Below are 20,764 nucleotides of genomic sequence, written 5' to 3'. Positions count from 1 at the left end.
TTGCATCCTCTTGGGCGCGTGCACGCGGCGCCTCTCTAACAGACATCTGTAGAGCTGCGGGCTGGGCGACACCCAACACATTTGCAAGGTTTTACAATCTGCGAGTGGAGCCGGTTTCCTCAAGGGTATTAGGTAACCCTTTGGTGATTGAGGAGACAACTCGGTAGGGTGTTGAAACACGCTTGCTGCGCCATTCTCCCTAACACGGAGGTACGTGCGCCTTTTTATCTGTCAGTAAAGTTCCCCGTCAGGTGAGCCCTGCAGATTCCTCCGTGGCCCCCAGCACTGACTCAGCGGAGGAGTCACTTGCTGGCCCACTACGTTGTAGGTCTGCCCGCTGGTCAGCCCGCGTTTTGGGTATAGGTGCCTGCTTTGCGTGATCCCCACTAGGCGATCCCATATGCTCATTCCGCCACGGTTAAGTCCCCCCCCTGGGCGGACCCGTGTCTTCCCTCTCCGCTAACCATGCTTTTGCTATGAGTACTCCCCCTTTTTAGGGCTAGTCCATATGTAAATTCTGCCATCTATCCTCCCCTTGGGTAACGGATGGCCTCCGCATCGTCCTCCCTATCGGGATTGCACGCTTCCCAACGTACTGTCGTATTTCCTAGAATTATCTAGATGCTCACGACTTCCCAAAAAATATATCTAAATCCGTAAAACTTCTGTTGAAGTAGGATAAATTAGGGCCAGGGACACGTTGGAGGACCGCGCCCCCCGTGATGTGGGTGCGTCACGCTTGCTTGACTATCTCCTCATCGGGGGTGTTGGTAAGGTGCAGTCATTATGGCGCTTTCCATACTTCTCCCATTTCGTGGATTCAATCAATCCACTCTATGGCACTGAAGTTCCCCAACCGAAGGGGAACGTTCGAGGTTACAGAAGTAACCCTTCGTTTCCCGAGGAGGGGAACGGAAGTGCCATACTCCGTCGCCATGATGACTGTCCCTTAGCTGTTTGAAAGTCTCTTCAGCTTAAAAGGATGGCGTCTGCTGGCTTCAGGTGTGCTTATATGCTGAGATAGTTGCAGATGCCGCACACCTGCGCAAGCTTATGCTGCCAATTAATTTCATTTATTGGCCCGTTCAATACTCTCCAGACAAGCGGCTTCTGATCCGAATCCTCCCATTTCGTGGATTCAATCAATCCACTCTATGGCACTTCCGTTCCCCTCCTCGGGGAACGAAGGGTTACTTCTGTAACCTCGAACGTTCTCTGTTCATAGAGGAGTGTGGCAGAGTAATAGCTATATGTTACAGATTATTAAGATTATGTTATGTTTTTCTAGCAGCTAAAATTATGAATGTTATTCCAGAAATCAAGCATGCAGTGAAGCAATGTTAATCCAACATATTAACATTATTAACTTGTTTCTGTAGCTCAAACAGTAGAGTGACAGCAGAATGTATTCCTGGTAAGATTTTTGGATAAAAGTGTCAAAGTGTCAAATATGTAAATGTCTTTGAGCTATCTGGAATTGGTTCAACATCATGTTTGCATTATGAGTTTCTTTAAACACACAAGCATATATCTAGAAAAAAGTTGGTGATAGTCATATACTGTACAATTAGCTGCTATACAATTCTACTGTGTATTATTCTTATATATTATTGTTATATAATTCTACTGTATATTATTATTATACTATTATACTGTATATTAGTATTATACTATTTTAGTATAATACTAATATGTAGTAGAATACTATAATAATAATATGCAGTAGAATAATATAATACAGTATTCTACTAAATATTTTTATACTATTCAACTGTATATTATTCAATTAAAGGATTAGTTTAACCAATGGAAGGTAGTATTTACTCACCCTTAATAGTCCAAGACATTTACTCATCTTCAGGACACAAATTAAGATATTTTAGATGAATTCTCTATTCTCTATAGACAACAATGATCCTATAATGTTCAAAGTCTAAAAAAGAAACCAAACAAATTGGTGTAAATATTCCATGTGACTTCAGTGGTTCAACTGTTATGATATGAAGCTCCAAGAACACTTTTGTGCTTGCAGCCATAATCCAAAAAAATAAAATAAAATAAAATAATAATAATAATAAAAAAAAAAAACAATAAAAACTTTCTTTGCTTAAATTTTCCCTGGAAGAGATTCTTAACACACCTACGGTATGTGTCTAGTTTTGTATTATTTTGTAACAACACAATTTGTATTATTTTAAACTCAACTCATGTGGTATTCTACTTAACACAGACCGTATCAATGTATCAAGGTATTTGTGCTGCCCATCACATTACAAACCACAGGAGAGGGCAAATTATTCAGCAGGATAGCACTACTTCAGCCTCCACGTCAAAGTTCCTAAAGGAACAGAAGGTCAAGGTTCTCCAGGATTGGCCAACCCGGTCACCAGACATGAACCTTATTCTATAATGATGACTTTTTATTCTATACTGTACAATAATTCTGTTAAGTGACAAAACTTTTGTCTAAGTCAGACCTTACTGTCCTAATTAAATATTTAAAAAATTAAGGCATGATCATATTTTTTTGGGTAAAGTATCATAATCTAGAGGCCTTTGCCTTTCATTTAAGCCAGTTCTGATGCAAAAAGATCGTCTAGAAGTCAAGTTATTTTTTGTTTTTCCTAAAAAAAGGATAGGATCAATACTTTTTTTCAGGTAATGTACTGAATATTAAAACATGACAAACTTTTACAGCACATTTCTTCAGAATAATTATCACTAATAGATTTGTTTTAAACAATTATGCATCTTGGTTTACAAAAAGAGAAGAAATCTCATATTTATACCCAGAGGGAAAAGCCACAAAAAACACAAGCCCTTACCAAAATCACTGCAATTCCCATCAACTCAATAAATACATAACAAATAGATTGTTACTTAGTCCTGTTGAAAGCTGCAATTTGCAAAATAAGTCGTAGTCGGACATGGTTGCTGTCAATGAACGCTTACTAAATGCACAATGACTATCTTAATAATTCACAATACCACTCCAAATACCAAGCTAAGCATCTACATTCTCCATCGATTAAAAAAAAAACAGATGCCAACAGTTTGAACAGAGCCAACAGAGGGATGTAAGCAGCAAAAAGAACACACTTTCTTTTTAAACACAATCAGTTGAATATCCCCCACTGGCTCATATATATCAGCCGATAACCACTGATAATGCCCATTCAATTCAGTGATTGGCCGCATATACACAAGATGTGTTAAATTAGCCATAACACAGAAGTTAACTTATTTTCAAGAATGTAGGCAAAAAGGGTCATATTTACAGTGATTTTGATGCACAATAAAGTTTTGAAGCTTCATATAATCGTTACAGTACCACAAAAGTCACACAGAATTTTTCGACCAATTTTTGGGTTCCTTTATGTGTAATTCCTGTCTGTCGAGGATCTAAAATATCTTAATTTGAGTTCCAAAGATGAAGGAAGGTCTCAGGGGACAGGAACAATATGGGAGTGAGTATTTAAAATGTCTAACTAAGTAGTAGAAGACTGATAGGTTAGTAGATTAAAGGCCCATTATACTAAAAGCAATATGGAGAACACATAATTGTGTGACCTAATTTAAAATAAAAAATCAGGCCAAAAAGAAGTTCAAGGCCTTTTATAGTCAAAAGAATGTCTAAAGGGGATCATCAAAGTGTTGCTATTAGTAATATAGTCATCTGGGGTCTTTCAAAGGCCTTCATGTGCAGCAGTAATGCCCCCTACCTTTCAAAGTGTTCTTCATAGACAGAATCTGACAATTCCACAGCTCAAATTTAGTGTGGAATTGGTTTAATTGCTTTACCAAAAGAAGACCACAGCGTATCTGCTTTCAAATGATATATAGAGCATTGTAAGTGCAAGTAAACACATTCCTATTAGTCTGTGTTGTGGAATGATTGCCTGTGGAGATCAGCATCTTGGCACTGCAGATATACTGTAAGAAGAGCTTTAGTATCGCTCGAGTTGCAGATTTGTAGTTTGCAGACGAGCGCAGAGGGGGACGAAAAGCACCAGAGTTACGACTTCTCCTGATGCGCTCGCCCTCGCTGTGGAAGTCATTTATAATTCTGGATTAAGTCAGGTAGATAGCGAGGTCAACTGCAGCTGCCTTGAGCACAAAAGGCAACATCATTTCCTTCTAAAGCTATTAGATTTTAAAATAGCAACAGCGTTTTTTATCTCTCCATTGATTGCTTTTTATGATTACTGCAATGGCAATACGTCTAACTTTCTTGCCTCCTTTCTCACACTTCATCTCATACTTCATTATTATCTGTCCTCCCCCCTTCCCTCTCCATCTCTTGTTTATCTCCAACCAAACATCGCCATCATTCCTTTTAGAGTGCAGGTAGAGTTCTATGTGAATGAAAACACTTTCAAGGAACGCCTGAAGCTGTTCTTCATCAAAAACCAAAGATCCAGTGAGTTTGGGGTGGCTCTAATTGTGGCTTTTCTTGTTCTGTGAGGTGGTAGTTTTTTTTTTTTTTTTTTGCTTTCACGTGGAGTGCTGTTGACCCCTGTGAGTGGCTCTGTGGAGCTGGTGCTGGGTAATTGGTTGGTCTTGTTTATGTTTCTGGTCGTTTGATGTGCTGTCCTCTAGTTGTCATGTCCTGTCCATAAGCACTGGGCTTTGTGTGTCTGCTGTTTGTGGAGCTTTTTGTAATGCTTATTTGGTGACGGCCTTGCGCTCTTGTGTGCAGGTTTGAGAGTGCGACTCTTCAACTTCTTTCTGAAGGTTCTGAGCTGCTTGCTGTACATTGTACGAGTCCTGCTGGATGACCCTCGGGAGGAAAGAGATTGGTGAGGCTAATGGGACTCAACGGGAAAGCTGTTTTAGTTATTCAGCTTCTTACACTCTGTCACTGGGGTAGTAGCTTTACAAAAAGTCCAGCGGTGCATGCTTGTACTTGTTAGGTCAAAAAGATGACCTGATAGGTACAAACTTGTACTTTTAAAAAAGTGCAACCTCGTTGACAGGTATTATACCTTTATTTCTGAGAGTGTGAGGTATGACATTATTTTTCAAAGGTTTCATATACAGGACCTGTTTACACCTGGTCACTTCATGTGTTTTCTCTGATCACATAGCTCTATTTCATTTATGTTTGGCCACATAAATGTTTCTCTGCTAAACAGATACATAGAAATACAATCTGCAAAATCTCCACGCTATACATAAAAATAACTTGGTTTCTTTAACTAAAGTGTCAAATATACTCACTTACTCCCGGGGCCAGTTGAAATAAGTTGATATTTAGCCGCACCAACTCATGCAGGCACAGGACATCAACATGACATTATATTGACGTTGTACCCCAACCTTGTGGAGACGTTGGATTTTGTCTTCAGACTTGTGGGGAAAACCAGAGCACCCGGAGGAAATCCATGCAAACACGAGGAGAACATGCAAACTCCACATAAAAATGCCAACTGAACCCAGCTGGGGCTCAAACCAGCGACTTTCCTGCTGTGAGGCGACAGTGCTAACCACTGTGCCACCATGCCACCTAAAGTGCAAATACACCACAATTTATTGAATTATTAGAACTTTTTACAGCAACATAAGCTATATATCATTTTCAGCATACAAATCATTTCATATGTAAGCCACAGGAGGCTACTTCACTTCTGTTGCAGTAAAACATCAGCACAAAATGCACAAGGCTGTACGATTAATACCATTACAGGCTAAATAAACATTATTTTTGTCGTACATATAAATGCAATTCGTCATTCAAAAAATGTAAAGGGTTTACCTTCATTTGTGCATAGCCTACTCTTCCAAAAACAAAACATTAATAAGATTAAATTGAACAAAACCAAACAAACATACCAAATTCCCCCAGACCTGTATTGCTGTGACTTGTTGCATATAAATGTATGGAAAGTTAAATTTATATATGTGGCTTCAACAACCAGATGCATTTAGACCTGTCCAGTTTCACGTGGAAGGTGTCCCAGAGCACCTCCTGAAGTGGTTTATGAGATTGGATTTATATCCAGATGCATTTTAGAGGGCATAACACCAGCCCTTTTCACTATCAGCTAACCAATCAAAAAAGAAACACGTGAAGTGTCCAGTTGTAAATAGTCTCATTCACTATAGTGTTAACAAAACCATTCCACTTCCCACAGATTCTTAAAAAAGACTAAATAAAAATATGTATTATGTATGCCAGGCCAGTAGGTGGGGATTTTACTTCATAAAGAAACACTTGCACTAATCGAATTGTAGCCTACTATTTTTGTTGTCAATAACTTGTGCAATGCTAAAGACTGACTATGTAATATGGTATCACTTTCCAAAAACCTTCTTGAAAGCTAGTACTTTGGAGTTTTCAGAAGTTTGCATTTTCAGGCCCCGAATAACCAAAATTCTCAAAAAGTTTCATTTTAACCTTAAATATATACAAATGTATCCCCATACTCCACATGTTTTAAACCCCTAAAAGTTTCAAATCTCTTGAGTGTGAGTAAATGCTGAGGAACATCTCTTCAATGTCCTTCAAAATGCTTTGAATATCAAACGTTGCAGTTGTGGATGACATATAAAGCATGGGAAGCAGGAGAAATAAATGACTTGTGAGAATTCCTTCCAACATAAATATCTAAAAATAAAATACTGTGACTAATGCCACAAGGTGAAGTCAAAAACATTGTGTTTCTGAAAATTGGAAAAATGGCTTATGACACTAAAATGAGAAGGAATCACACAAGAACAGAACTGGGCTGGCGTCCACAAAATACAAAAGCTGTGGGTGATAACAGAACCTAGTTTTGGTGGGAATTGAACAGAATCTTGTGGCATGAAACTTAAAAATTAGTCCATTAAAAACAAAATTTTGAGGCTAAAATTTTGCTCCAGCGATGTTTCCTTGCAGTTTGAGATAACAAAGGCAGTAGAGTCTGCAGTCTACATTTTTTGAGAATCTTAAATACATAACTGGGCTGCATAATCTGATACATGCCATTTACATGTCATTTTTGTTTGCGTCTGTGGCTTGTTGCACATATATCACCTTACTGATCTAAGCCTTCCTCTAAACTCAACCGACAGTGCTTACTAAAGCGAACGTGAATAGAAAATCACATTGCAGCAGTATAGTTTTACTTTTACCTGTTATGTGTAAGCCTCCTTCACTTGACTCAAAAACCACTTCTCCACATCCCAAGTACAACACTTTACAAGATGAGCTACTAAGCAAACTGACCAAGGCAAAAAAGCCATCCAAAAAGAGATAAGCAGGTGATTGATACAAAACACATTCGATTACAATCGAATTACAATGCGGCTTTTCTTTCATATTTATTTGGCACTGCATAAAGAATCACATGAAAATATTGTTTTTTTATGCTGCCTGTAGTGATTTTTACCTACAAAGTGCAGGAAAACGTACGTCAAATTACGCATTACATTACCTGAGGCACATATTTCCAATGAGTCTGTGTTGCATAAAGCCCAGCTCACACAGTTTTCAGTTTTAGCTGTCAGCTTAGCAAAATGCTAACATCAAGTTAACAAACTGTTTCAATATGAGCTTTCTCAAAGAACAGCAGCTGTTGGCTTGCAAAGTTAAAGTTTAACTTTATGGTCTTTCATAAACTGGGGCTAATCTCTCAGTCTATTTAGAAACCTTAGTTGAGGAAGGCCTTCTAAGAAGCAACAGCACAGTGATAAGGAGGTTGTTGGTGGCTAATTGCTAACTGTCAGTGTGATTTGTATATTTAAGTTAGACTTTATTCACTTGAAGTCACTGATAGAGGCTGTTGTTTCTTCTTGATCACTTTATCCATCTTTAACAGGCTGTTTGCATTTCCATTGGTCATTGCTGCAGTACATCACAGCTGATTTTCATAAAATCACACTTTGCCACATTGCCAAAGGTGGTTGTCACTCGTGTCACTGGAAGTCACAGACTGATTAGAAATGTGAAGACAGAGACAATTATAAACAGACACAGAGTCTGTTACAACTCTAAGTGTCAATGAAAACAAGCAAACAAAAAAAAAAAAAAGTATTTGCTGCCAAAGTGAAGTATAACTGCATAGCAAGGAGCTTATGCCATAAAAAGCAAGTCAAAAGAAAAAAAATGTCAGAAAGGGAAAAGGATGGTCAAAAGTGAAAACTGTGAATTCTATTTTCAGTTCAGAGAAGAGTTCACGTGATGTCGAAGAGAGAGAAAGTGTTGGTGGATGAGGGGAAAGTGAGATCTGGAGGCACAATCTCAAGAATATTAAAGTGCCTTTGGAAACTCCATTCATAAAAACTGCTATGTGTGTGTGTGTGTGTGTGTGTGTGTGTGTGTGTGTGTGTGTGTGTGTGTGTGTGTGTGTGTGTGTGTGTGTTTGTGTTTCATTTCCCTGTAGTCCTGGCTGTCTCAGACAGAATGCCTCTGCCCACAACAGAAGCCATTTTGACTGGTAAGTGTCCAGGCTTTGACTTTGTAATGAGAAATAAAGATAGTGGCCGAGGGCCAGATACATACAAACATATAGCCTTTCAAAAATAGAACATGTAAAGAAAATCAATACAAAATTGTAATGCATGTCAGTCTCCTCTTTTAAAGATGGATATCTGGATTTTAAATAGAACTACCAGATCTTCTGATATTGCATATGCATCCTAAAGGGATAAAATGAAATATAAGGTCATGCAGACGTGGACTTTTTCTCCAGTAGAACATTAAAGATAATTTTTCTTAAGTAGAAACTACGATCATTGGTGATTCATAATGTGGAAGTTAGTGTCAGTCCTTTACATTGACTGTCAAAAATATCATATATATATATTGCACTGTATATAAATAAATACACTGTATATATAAACATATACAGACAAAACAATATTAATACTCATTTCTCATAAGACATGAGATGCTACACTGTAAAAATATCTGTTAATTCACAGGTTCCGTATTTTGTGTTGTGGTACTTTCTGTTTATTTATGATTATGAATTGCATTATGGGAGTTTTATTCCTTCTCTGTTGGTTTTTGATGTTGGAAGATCAACACTGGAGATTAACAATGTGACTTTTAAAGCCATTTTAGTAGTTTGTCAAAAAAAAAAAAAAAAGAAAATACCAAAGAGAGAATTAGTCTGTAAAATAACAGAAATAAAGGTGTACTAGCAGTTCATTACCAGATTTTTGTATCATATTTTAAAACACAAACACAGTAAATATATCACTTTAAACTTTTAAAATGTAAACAAAATTAACATTTTACCAACAAACTGCAGGAAAACATACTGTATGTTGAAAAACAGTGCATCTGGAAAGTATTTATAGCACTTCACTTTTCACACATTTTTTTATGTTACAGCCTTATTACAAAATGGAATAAATTCTGTTATTTCCTCAAATTTCTACACACAATACCCCATAATGACAATAAGATTTTTTTTTTTTTTTAATTGTTGCAAATTTATTCAAAATAAAAAAACAGAAAAATCACATGTACATAAGTATTCACAGCCTTTGCTCAATACTTTGTTGATGCACCTTTGGCAGCAATTACAGCTTCAATTCTTTTTGAGCCTCAAGCCACAAGCTTGAATTTGGAATTGCGGCCAATACTCAATAATGTTCATGTCTGGTGACTGAGCTGGCTAATCCTGGAGCTTCTTTGCTTTCAGGAACTTTTGATTCCAATAGGTCCTCTGCCGTATTTGAGGAGAGAGATGCAGTTCAACAGATGATTTATCAGAAAAACTACCTTCTGCCACTTTACAAATAATCAACTAAGTCAAGTTATTATTTGTTGCTCTTACAGCTGGTATGAACGACAAGACTTTTGTCAGGTAGTGAAGTGTTCAGTGCTTATTGTTAAGCACTTCTCCTTCTTGGCATATTTTGCCTTTTATTAGCTCATGAAAAAAAGAAACACCCCATAATTAATTAATTAAGGTGACGATTTGATAAGAAATAAACTTCCATAATCTGCAAAAGAAACACGTTTACCGAATACATTACAGCATGCGCATTTAAAAAAATAAAATTAAAAAAAAGTGGTGGGATTTTTTTTTTTAACAGAACATGTAGTAACAAAATTGGGTGCATTAATGGATAAACTAGTGGACGGACCATATTGTAAACATCTGAAATAGGCATGGGCCAGTATAAGACTCTAACGGTATGATAACCTTGGGTAAAAATAACACGGTTTCACAGTATTGTATAATTACTACTCTTAAAATATTTTCTTTTTAAATGTCTGTGTAAAAAACTATTTGTTTTCCACACTGAACATATAGATTTTTTACATTTATATATTTTAAAACAATAAACATGTCAGGCTAAATAATTGAAATAAGTAATTGACTTCTGCTGTCTTAATTAGATTCACAAACACAGATTTCCTTACTTGGAAAGTCATCTCTGGGTATCTTTCTTTTCTTTGGATATAAAGTAGGTCACTGCACTGTTCGGGTCTATAGCATGTTGGAAGTTTGTTTATAAGTGATTTGTTTTTCATGTTACCTGAATCATGTACTGACAAGTAGCTTTTGATGAGGAAGGTACATTTCTACTGTGGATACTGTTTCCCTAAATAAAATTTAAAAAACTCAATAAAATAGTCATTAATAAAAAAAATAATAAAATAAAATAAAAAACGCTATTACAGAAAATGTGACCGTTGTCGTTCCATGCCCAATCTGAAATGTTGTAATTGGCTGCTGTCTCTGTGTTTGTAAAGCACATTTGTTATGCTGAGGCAATAGAAAATCTGACCTTTTGTTTAACTGTTGCTGGAGATGCATTAAACATTCAGTGGCCTGCTTTACTGATCTCATCCAGTGCTTAATCCTAAATAATATTTTTCCAACAACAGTTCAATTAAATTTCACAACTACTTGCCAACAACTCCCTCTTCACTCTCTTCAACTGTTCCATCTTTTAAAGGAAGCACTACGTCTCTCCAGCCAATCCCGTGATATGAACAAAAGTAGGAGAAGAGAAAGAGAGAGAGAGAGAGAGAGAGAGAAAGAGAGAGAGAGAAAATGGGGGAAAAAGACTCACACAGACTTGAGAACGCAACAGATCATGTGGCATACATTTTGTCATTCAAAAAAACATTTACTTCCTCTATTAGACACAAACAGCCCTTCTAGCCCTTTATATATATATATATATATATATATATATATATATATATATATATATATATATAATCTGAAATATGTCTGAGGAGTTACATTTCTTTGCAGTATTTGTTTTTGCGATTCAGATTTTACCACATTCTCACCCTGTTATTAACTTGATTATTTTATTTTTAGGCTATTTTTGACTCGATCGCTGTTGTTGAGGTCAACCCCTCTCTGTAGCCCCTTTCAGGCATACAGACCTTTCCGGAAAATTACCGGCAATTTTCTGGAAACGTCTGTATGTGTGAACAGGCCCTTTTTGAAAATACTGGTAAATTCGTTCTGCCAATTTTCCGGAAAGAGAAGTTGTAACATTACTGTTTTTGTAATGTTTCCGGAATGCTGCTCAATGTCAAGGCAAAAGGAAGATTGCGTTAAAGTGTGCGCTCAGGTCTAAAATGCGCTAACATGAGACGTCTACTCCAGCCAATCAGAACATTTAGACAAATTCACATCCACGCAGTTTATGAAAATAAAAGCCTTTGAATATTTTTCAGACACATTTAGCTGCTAGATGTTAGTCATATGACATTTTTTTGTTCCTTTTTAATGCCAACTGTGTAAAAAATTATCAATAAAATGCTGATAATAAACCGCTGTTTGTTTACCTTGAAGCTGGACGCTTGTGTACATGAAGCAGCTTATGAGCACCAGCACACACACATATAAACATCTGAACCTCTGAAAGTGTTTCCCTATATTATCATAAAAGTTTACAATCTTTATCCATCCACATAATTTGTAATATAGTCAAATGTGTTTGCGTTTCTGCTTTTGGATGTCTCACATAGCAGCTGCATAAATGCTTAAGCTAAATATAGGCTAAAAATAAAACCATCAAAAAAGGCAGACCCCTTCTATGTTTAAAAATACGAGCGCTGCCATTAATAGGTCACTTCTGGTTAATGATGTTAGATATACTTAGTTTTTTGGAATTGATGTGTGTATGGTCTATTCAGGAAAAATTACGGAACATCATTACCTGTGTGAACACCTATTTTATGAATTTAACGGTAAAGTCGTTTTGGAAATTTTTCGAATATTTACCGGTTTTACTGTGTGAAAGGGGCTTGTGTCTACGTACATGGTAAGCTAACTGGACAAACTGGTAACAGAAGTAAAGTTATCCAGACAGAGGTAAGTCATCAGCTGTTCTGTGCAAAAAGGAACAGCATCACACCGCCTAGTATCAATCGTTATAAAGACAAAATGCAGCAACATGTACTTCTGGCTACATAATTCTCTATCTCCAAAAAAGTATATAGGGCTACCTTTTTTAGAATGAGCCTATGTTGCTTACACATCATTCAGTTCACTCAGATGCCGCAATGGTAAAAAAAAAGAACTAAAGATTAATTTCGTATCAGCACAGCACAAAATTGATTTTATGTCCATCTTGATCTATTTTTTCATTACTGAAAAAAACAATATTATAAGGTGTGAACCTGATGAAAAATATGTGGTAAACAGAAGCCTTCTTATTGGTAATCAAATGTTGATTCAATGCTGATCTCCTAACAACAAATCTGACTTTTTAGTAATGTTCAACATTATCATATTACAAATGCTACTCTTTCCATAACATTTATACCCTAATAAAAAGCAAAAAATCAATCAGTTCAATCAGCAAACGCAATCAGATTGTTTCAACCAACTGCAACAAGGGTTGCTTTCAATTTCTGTGAAGTTGCACTTGGAAGCTCTGCCCATAAAATATAATTGGTCTAAAATCACACCCTTTGCAGCTGATCATCTATCACTGTCTGACTGGCTGTGATTCAAATGACTTTTTGTTGAAAATGTGTTGTGTTCTGTCTGTTTTGTCTCATACCAACAGTAAAATTGATTTATTGACTTCGGGATGCTTCACAAGAAGTCTCTGTGACATGTTTAACAAGGCGCTACGGGTTTTTGCTATTTATTAAACATCAAAAATCCTGGCGGTAGTCTGTAAGCATTTAGTGCTGTGTGTCTGACATGATGCTACTGTGCTCATTACTTTAATGCAAACACAACCCACACAGCTTTGATTTCTTCATTCGTAACAGAAATGTTGCTTTCAATCTGTTTATTGCTCAGGCATCATACATGGATTGGGTTTAGGAATTAGTGTGGTGAAAAAAAATGTGTTCAATTATGGGTCGTCTTCTTGATCCGAGCATTTCTAATTTGTAATTTTCCTTTCCTTCGTTATCTCATTTTGTCATAATAATGGCTTCCTGTCATCAGGTCCCTCATTATTTGGGTGAACAGGCCTCTGCCACTCTGGGCTCTTCAGGTCAGAACAAATTCATACTCGCACACACACACACACACACACACACACACACACACACACACACACACACACACACACAAACACACAGTCTGAAAAAAATATGACAATGTGTTTCAACTAAAGCAGAGTAGTTATTATTATTATATAAAACATGCTAGCAATGTTTTCATCCTCCTTAAACATGCTAAAACAAGGTGAAGACGTAGGTTATTATTTGCTGGAAACATTAAAAGATGCAAGAAACATGTTACAGTATGCCAACAACTTGCTAAAACATGCCTGCAATGTGTCAGTAAACTGTCATAATGAAAACATGACAAAGCCATTTGACTATCTTGTTCATAAACAATAGAGTCAGGACTTTTCATCTTGATGACAATGACACTTTCATTTTCACTGAGAAAAACTGTAAAAAGATAGTTGAACGGCTTTGTCATGTTTTCATTATGATAGTTTATTCTTTACATTTTTTTCCAATTCAAAAAGTCAGATTTTGGTGACACTTCCTGAAAATGTTTAAGACAGTACTATATACTATTTGCACAGCCGTTTGAAAACTACAATAAAGTTAGAAATGACTGCTTTTAGTGAGGCATCTGAGTTCAAGACACTGAATATGTCATGCTGGTCTCTAGGGGTGAGGACATTATCTGCACACAATATGAATGCCCGATTAGAAAACTACAAACTATAAAATACTATTATGAAAATACTTAACCAAATAAAAGACAAATTAAAATGTCTAAAGCAAGCTGTAAAAGCAGACTATGCGTTTTTCTCAATAACATCAAAGCCCCTTTATTGGTTTAAATAACAGTTGACAATATATTGCAGAAACTTTGAACATTGTAAAAAATGAGATGTTGTTACAATTTGCATAGTACAGTTTAAAGAATAAAAAATTCTACAAACACATCCAAATTTTTTCGGCTGCTTGCGCCACTTACTTAATGTCAGGTGACTCTTTCTTTCTGCACAGCCTTTAACTACAGCTTGTGCAGCATTGAACACACGCACGTCACTTCATTACTATAGTGGCCATTTTTCGACTGAACTAAATTTATTTTTGATGTCTTCGTCACACTCTTTGGAGGGCTGGAACAAATTGCCTCGGGCCGGGTTTGTCCTGCAGGCCACCAATTGAATATTAGGTAATGACTGGGCACCTAAACTTGCTCCTGAATTGAACCTTAACCGGTGTAGTTACCTTATATGACACTTCTTAGTATCTTGTAAGTACTGCAATGATAAAGTGTAAAAATAAAATGTGTCTGATATATTTTAAACATTTCATTGGCCTTTACAACATTCCCAAATAAGTTTTAATGTGACCTTCTTCTTTTTTACAACAAAATATTGTCAGCTGTAATTAAAATCAGCCTACAGTACATAAAAGCTGCTGTGGTGAAAGGCGCACACACACACACACACACACACACACACACACACACACACACACACACACACACACACACACACACATACACACACACACACACACTTAGACATAGAGAGAAACATATTTGCTATATTGTTGTGTTGACCTCAGTTTGGCAATTTATTCTCAGACATTGTGCTCCTGCTGTTCTTCCTACACAGCCTCTGCTTCTCTCTCTCATCTCTGTCTCTTTTTGTCTCTCTTGTTATCTATTTTCTCCTCTTTCCAGGTGCTTGTTGCATTCATCAGTTTTTCAGAGACCATGTTGCTGGTTTACCTAAGCTACAAGGTGAGTCAAACAACCCATGATGAAATGTGGTTTATCACTAGTGCACTGTAATACATGGGGAGAGTTGAAAGCCTGCTTTAGCTTGTATAGGCTTCCTGTTTGATAAAAATGATTTAGTAAGAACACATGTCTGCTTTTCAGTCACCTTCAAAGGAGAAACTTTTGTTTGCTGATATTTGGTTGGTTGTCTCACACAAGACGCCAAGTGTGTGATCATTTTGTTCTCAAATATTAACATTAATATTGAGATTAATATTAATAGTGAAAACTTGAATCCTCATTTATGATGGTTTCAATTGAAATATATATGTTTGCAATCATAATCTGATCTAAAATATCTGGTTTATTTTCTGGTTCCATGGTGTAGATGTTCAAAAAATCATAACTGACATTAATAATTTGATAAAATCTCACCAAAATGAATGTTCGAGCTAGTCATTAGTGATTAATCAGCTGCTTTCTTGTGTTTTCTTGATGTTCAAATGTGGGTTTTGGCTAAATGCTGGTCCAAACACTTGTATAGGTTTCATCAGATGTTTCCATGTGGTTTCTAGATGACCAACATGATAAACTGTGGTCATAATCCAGTCCAAATTTCAATACATGGTTCATTAGCTGGTGAAGTGTGAAGTCTAGGGGCTCCATTTTGATGGCCCATGCGCAAAAGGCAGGGCGCAAACACTTTCAGGGCATGTCAGAATGCATTTTTGCTAATATAAGGACGGAAAAATCCGCTTTGCGCCATGGCGCATGGTCTAAAAGAGTTGAGTTTATTTTCTTAATGCGTTATAGGTGTGTTTTGAGAATAAACCAATCAGAGTCTCATCTCCCATTCCCTTTAAGAGCCAGTTGCGTCGCGCCATAAGTGCATTTGCTATTTACATGACGTAAAGTAGGTGTAAGTGGAAAAACTGAGCATTTCACTAGCAAGAAAACAGTTAAACAGAGCATCTACCACATGAGAATGAGAGATAAATGACCTAGTTTCACTTTCGCTCTTGTGGATAGGCAAACCTTTACGCACAGACATCAATTAGCCTATAAATAATTAATTTTGTTTGTTAAGCAAAAATATTTGTTTCAAAACCATTTCTAAATTCAGTTCTAATTTCCAGCAAACAAATAAATGAACAACAGTAACGAAGTGTGTTCAAAAACCTGAGTTATATCCAAATACACATGCTGTGCCCCATATGGTCTAAAACCAGCAGGTGGCAAATCTAAGCTTGTTTTTAGAAAAATAAATATAAATATGGATATAATAAATAATACAGCTAATAATAATAATAATATACAAAAGCAAATTACAAATGCAGTTATGAATGAACTGAAAAAAGCCTCCCTCAAGGAAGAAAGCATAAAAGCAGTGGTTTGTCATATTTATATAAGCTAGAAAATGATATGTTTTGTAATGTTTTAATCCTTTATATTTATATCCTATATATATTCTTATTATATCCTACACATATCCTTAATATTACAATTTTTTTCATATGTAAAGATATTTGCGTATTGCTCTACATCTTGTGTGTATTAAGCAGTGTGTAAGCGAGGCGCAACTCTGCGCTGGTCTTTAGACCGGGTTTGTTTTGGTCTATAGAAAAAATCTATTATAGTTTCTCAAAATAGCAACGTGCCAGCAGTGCGCCTCAGAACGCCTTCCTTTTTAGACCAGAACGCCTGTGGGCGCACATATGAGTGCAAATGCATTTGCTATTTAAACAGCGTGGCGCAACGCCTCAAAACCACTCTTGCACCAAGCTGAAACTAGCAAACAACTATTGCATTGCGCCTTGCGCTGGGTGTATGGTAGGGCCCTAGATGTGTAAAGATAGTCAGTTATGGTGACTAGCTGGTCTAAATGGTCCTATGCGGTTTCTAGATGTTCAAAGATACTTATTGTTGATCATAAACGGTTCAAACTGCTAGATGGTTTATAGAGTAGCTTTGAGAAGAAACTAGTTGAAACTGTGGTCTTGTGTGGTTTTAATTTGTTCAATGATAGAAATTTATGGCCATCATCTGGTCCAAATCTGTCTATAGGTTTATCAACATTCACATGGTTCCATGCGATTTCTACAGTAGACTACCAGGATGATCATTTGTTGTCATAAGCTAGTCCAAATTGCTCTAGGTAGTTCATTAGCTAATCGACTGGTTTCTAGATGTGTCAAAATAATCATATATGGTGATTAGTTGGTTCAAAGAGATCTAGATAATTCTGTGTGGTTTCTAGATGTTCAGAGATAGTCAATTATGCTCATAAACTAGTTAATATCTGCTGGTTTCATGTGGTTTCTAATTGTTCAAGGATAGTCATTTATGGCTTTAATCTGGTCAAAATTGGTATAGAGGGTTTATCAGCATGTTTCATGTGCTTTGTTGATGACCTGGATGGCTATTTGTGGCCATAAGTTGATCCAAAGTTGTCAAGATGATTGTGTATGATTTCTAGATGATCAGAGGTGGTTGCTTATGCTCATGAATTGATCAAACTGGTCTGAACAGTTACTCAGCTGGTTCGATGGAGTTTCTAAATGTTCATTTACTGTATTGTCAATTACAGTATGCTCATAAACTTATAGAACTGGTCTAGATGGTTCATCTTCTGGTTCCATGTGGTTTCTAGATGTTCCAATATGGTCATTTATTATGCTCATTATCTGATCAAAGTGTTCACTATGGTTCATCTGCTGGTTTAATGTGATTTTAAGTTTTTCAAGAATAGTCATTTATGGTCATAATGTAAAACAAATATTTTTAGATGGTTTATAAGTATGTTCCATGTGGTTTCTAGATGACCAAGATTGTCAGTTGTGGTAGTAAGCTGGTCCAAATTGTTATGCATTGCTCATTAGCTGGTGAAGTGTTGTTTTTAAAGGGGATTAGCTGGTACAAAGCAATCTAGATGGTTCTAAGTGGCTTCTAGATGTGCAGGGATAATTTTTTATTGTAACTCTTCAAAATGACCTACATGACTTGTCATCAGGTTCCATGTGGCTTCTGGATATTCAGAAATGGTCATTTATGCTCATAATTTGTTCCAACTGGTTGCCATGATTTGTCTATTTGTTTCATGTGCTTTCAAGTTGTTTAAGAATAGTAATTTATGACCATAATATGGTCCAAATCGGTCCATATGGTTCATCAGCATGTTGTTTATAGATGAACAGATCGGCCGTGGTCAAAAGTTATTCCAACTTGGTTCATTGGCTGGTTGATCGTAGTTTATAGATGTGTCTAAATTGTCACTTACTGTGTTTACATGGTCCAACATAATCTAAATGATTCTGTGTGGTTTCTAGATGGTCAGAGGTGGTCATTTATTCTCATAAACTCTCAAAATGGACAGCATTTTATCCATAATTTGGTCCAAATTGGTGTAAATGGATTATCAGCTTGTTCTCTGTTTGTTTCTAGATTAATTGGATGGCCATTTAGGCTATTTGTTGTTTCAAATTGCTCTATATCGTTCATTAGCTGGTCCAAATAGACCAAGATTATTATATGTGTTTTCTAGATGTTCAAGTATAATCATTTATGGTCGTCACATGGTTCCATGTTGCTTATGTTGAATACCCATTTATGATCATAATCTTGTCCAAACACTCATCAACATTCATCAACATGTTCCATGCATGAGGTTTCTAGATGACCAGTTTGGCCATTTGGTCAAAAGTTGGTCCAAATTACTCCAGATGGTTTATTAGTGAAGTGTGGTTTCTAGATGTGACAAGATGGTCATATACAGTGATTAGCTGGTCAAAAGTGGTCTAGATGGTTCCGTGGGGTTTCTAGATGACCCGGATGGCCACTTGTGCTTGTAAATTGGTCCAAATTTCTAGATGGTACATTAGCTGGTCCAAACTAATCTATATGGTTCTGTGTGGTTTCTAGATGCCCAGAGATGGTCATTAATGCTCATAGACTTATCAAACTGGTTTACATGGTTACTCAGCAGATTCTATGTAGTTTCTTGATAGAAAGTGTTCAAGGGTGTTCATTGAATGTCATAAGCTTGTTCAAACTGCTGGTTTCATGGTAAATGCCCAAGTACTGTAATAAATGACCATAATCTAGCCCAAATACTGTATAGATCAGGGGTCACCAAGCTTGTTACTGTAGGGCAATAGTCCTGCAGATTTTAGCTCAACCCTAATCAAACACACCGAAACAAGCTAATCATGGTCTTACTAGGTATACCTAAAACACCCAGGCAGGTGTGTTGAGGCAAGTTCAAGCTAAACTCTGCAGGGACACTGGCCCTGCAGGACCGACATTGGTGACCCCTGGTCTAGATGGTTCATCAGCATATGTTCCGTGTGATTTCTAGCTCTCCAAAGATAGTAATTTACTGTAGTTAGCTGTACTGAAATGGTTTATCATCTTGTCTAAGTTGGTTAGGTCTTGTAGATGATTTTAGACTAGCTAAAAGTGAGCAAGTGTTCCAAAAAAAAAACAAACATAGCCACCTTCTGCTGTTTTGATTTGTTTTTGTTTTATTTTTTCCAGCAGCAGTAGCAAGTGAGGAAGAGTTTGCTGGTGACAATCAATGGTTTTGAAAGGACTAAGTGATGAGATAAAGCACAAGACATGATTGCCCGCAGACGCTAACATACAAAGAGATCTATTAAAATCTCCTACACTTTATTTGATCTTTATGTAATGAGTATAACTTGAATTAACACACCTCCTTTACTCTTCATTCTGCATCGATTTCCTTTGAAACCAACAAGGCCTCTTCACCCACGCAGAGCACATTTGGGCAAGACATAAACATACAGCCAACATATAAAACATGGCAGAAGTTTAACACCTTAATAGAGCCACAGGTTTAACTGCATTCAATAAATGAAATATGTTTCTGAGGGGGCGTGAAGGGTGACCTTTAACCCTGCAGTTTATCAATGGTTCAGACGCAATCAAGGATCGTTTTATCCTTTATTCTGAGAGGTGACACCGACAATAGTGTTTCTTGACCCTCACGCGAGTGTCCTTGTTTCCAGGGCAACGTTTGGGAACAAGTCTTGCGCATTCCCTTCATTCTGGAGATGATCAGTGCCGTCCCTTTTGTGATCACTGTGAGTAAAATAAATCAATGGCATTTTTAAGAATGGAAATAATGTTTATTATTATTAGTAGTAGTAGTAGTGGTAGTAGAAGTAGTAGTGGTAGTAGTATTTAATAACATACTAGTTTTAATAAATAATTTTATTTTACTTTCAATTAGATAAAAAATATTGTTCAAAATGATTGTTTGTGACATTATTGTTATCGTTCTTAGTATTCTGATTCTTCTTCTTATTATTAATAAGCAGTTTGTAAACTATTATTACAATAAATGTGGACAGATTTATAGATTTTTGTAAACAAAATCAAAATTATTGCTACAATTGAATTGAACTGCATGTTATGTTGTATGTTTGCTGGGTGTAGTCAGTGACAACAAAGTCATATAAGTGGGTTTTATCTTGCCTTGAGAAAAAAAAAAAAAAAAAAAAACTAAAATATGTTTTGTGTGTATGTGAAAGATTCATCAGTGGCACATTGGTGCTTCCAAATAGCATAACTAGAAACTGCTAGAAACCACACTGTCACAAAACCCTTTGAATTGA

The 20,764-nt window shown here is 36.5% G+C and overlaps 1 protein-coding gene across 1 annotated transcript in view; it reads left to right on the top strand.

The window, feature by feature from the left end:
* kcnt2b (potassium sodium-activated channel subfamily T member 2b) overlaps positions 1–20,764 on the top strand; it is a 187,749-nt gene that overhangs the window by 67,664 nt on the left and 99,321 nt on the right. The window contains exons 2-7 of the mRNA XM_087245086.1: positions 4,341–4,420; positions 4,700–4,799; positions 8,367–8,420; positions 13,374–13,422; positions 15,090–15,149; positions 20,156–20,230. Coding sequence (XP_087101212.1) covers positions 4,341–4,420; positions 4,700–4,799; positions 8,367–8,420; positions 13,374–13,422; positions 15,090–15,149; positions 20,156–20,230 — 418 coding nt within the window. The remainder of the gene's footprint in view (positions 1–4,340; positions 4,421–4,699; positions 4,800–8,366; positions 8,421–13,373; positions 13,423–15,089; positions 15,150–20,155; positions 20,231–20,764) is intronic.

Source organism: Danio rerio, chromosome 3 (assembly GCF_052040795.2).
Source record: "Danio rerio strain M-AB ecotype USA chromosome 3, GRCz13ab, whole genome shotgun sequence".
NCBI lineage: Eukaryota > Metazoa > Chordata > Actinopteri > Cypriniformes > Danionidae > Danio > Danio rerio.
This window is presented reverse-complemented; position numbering and strand designations above follow the sequence as displayed.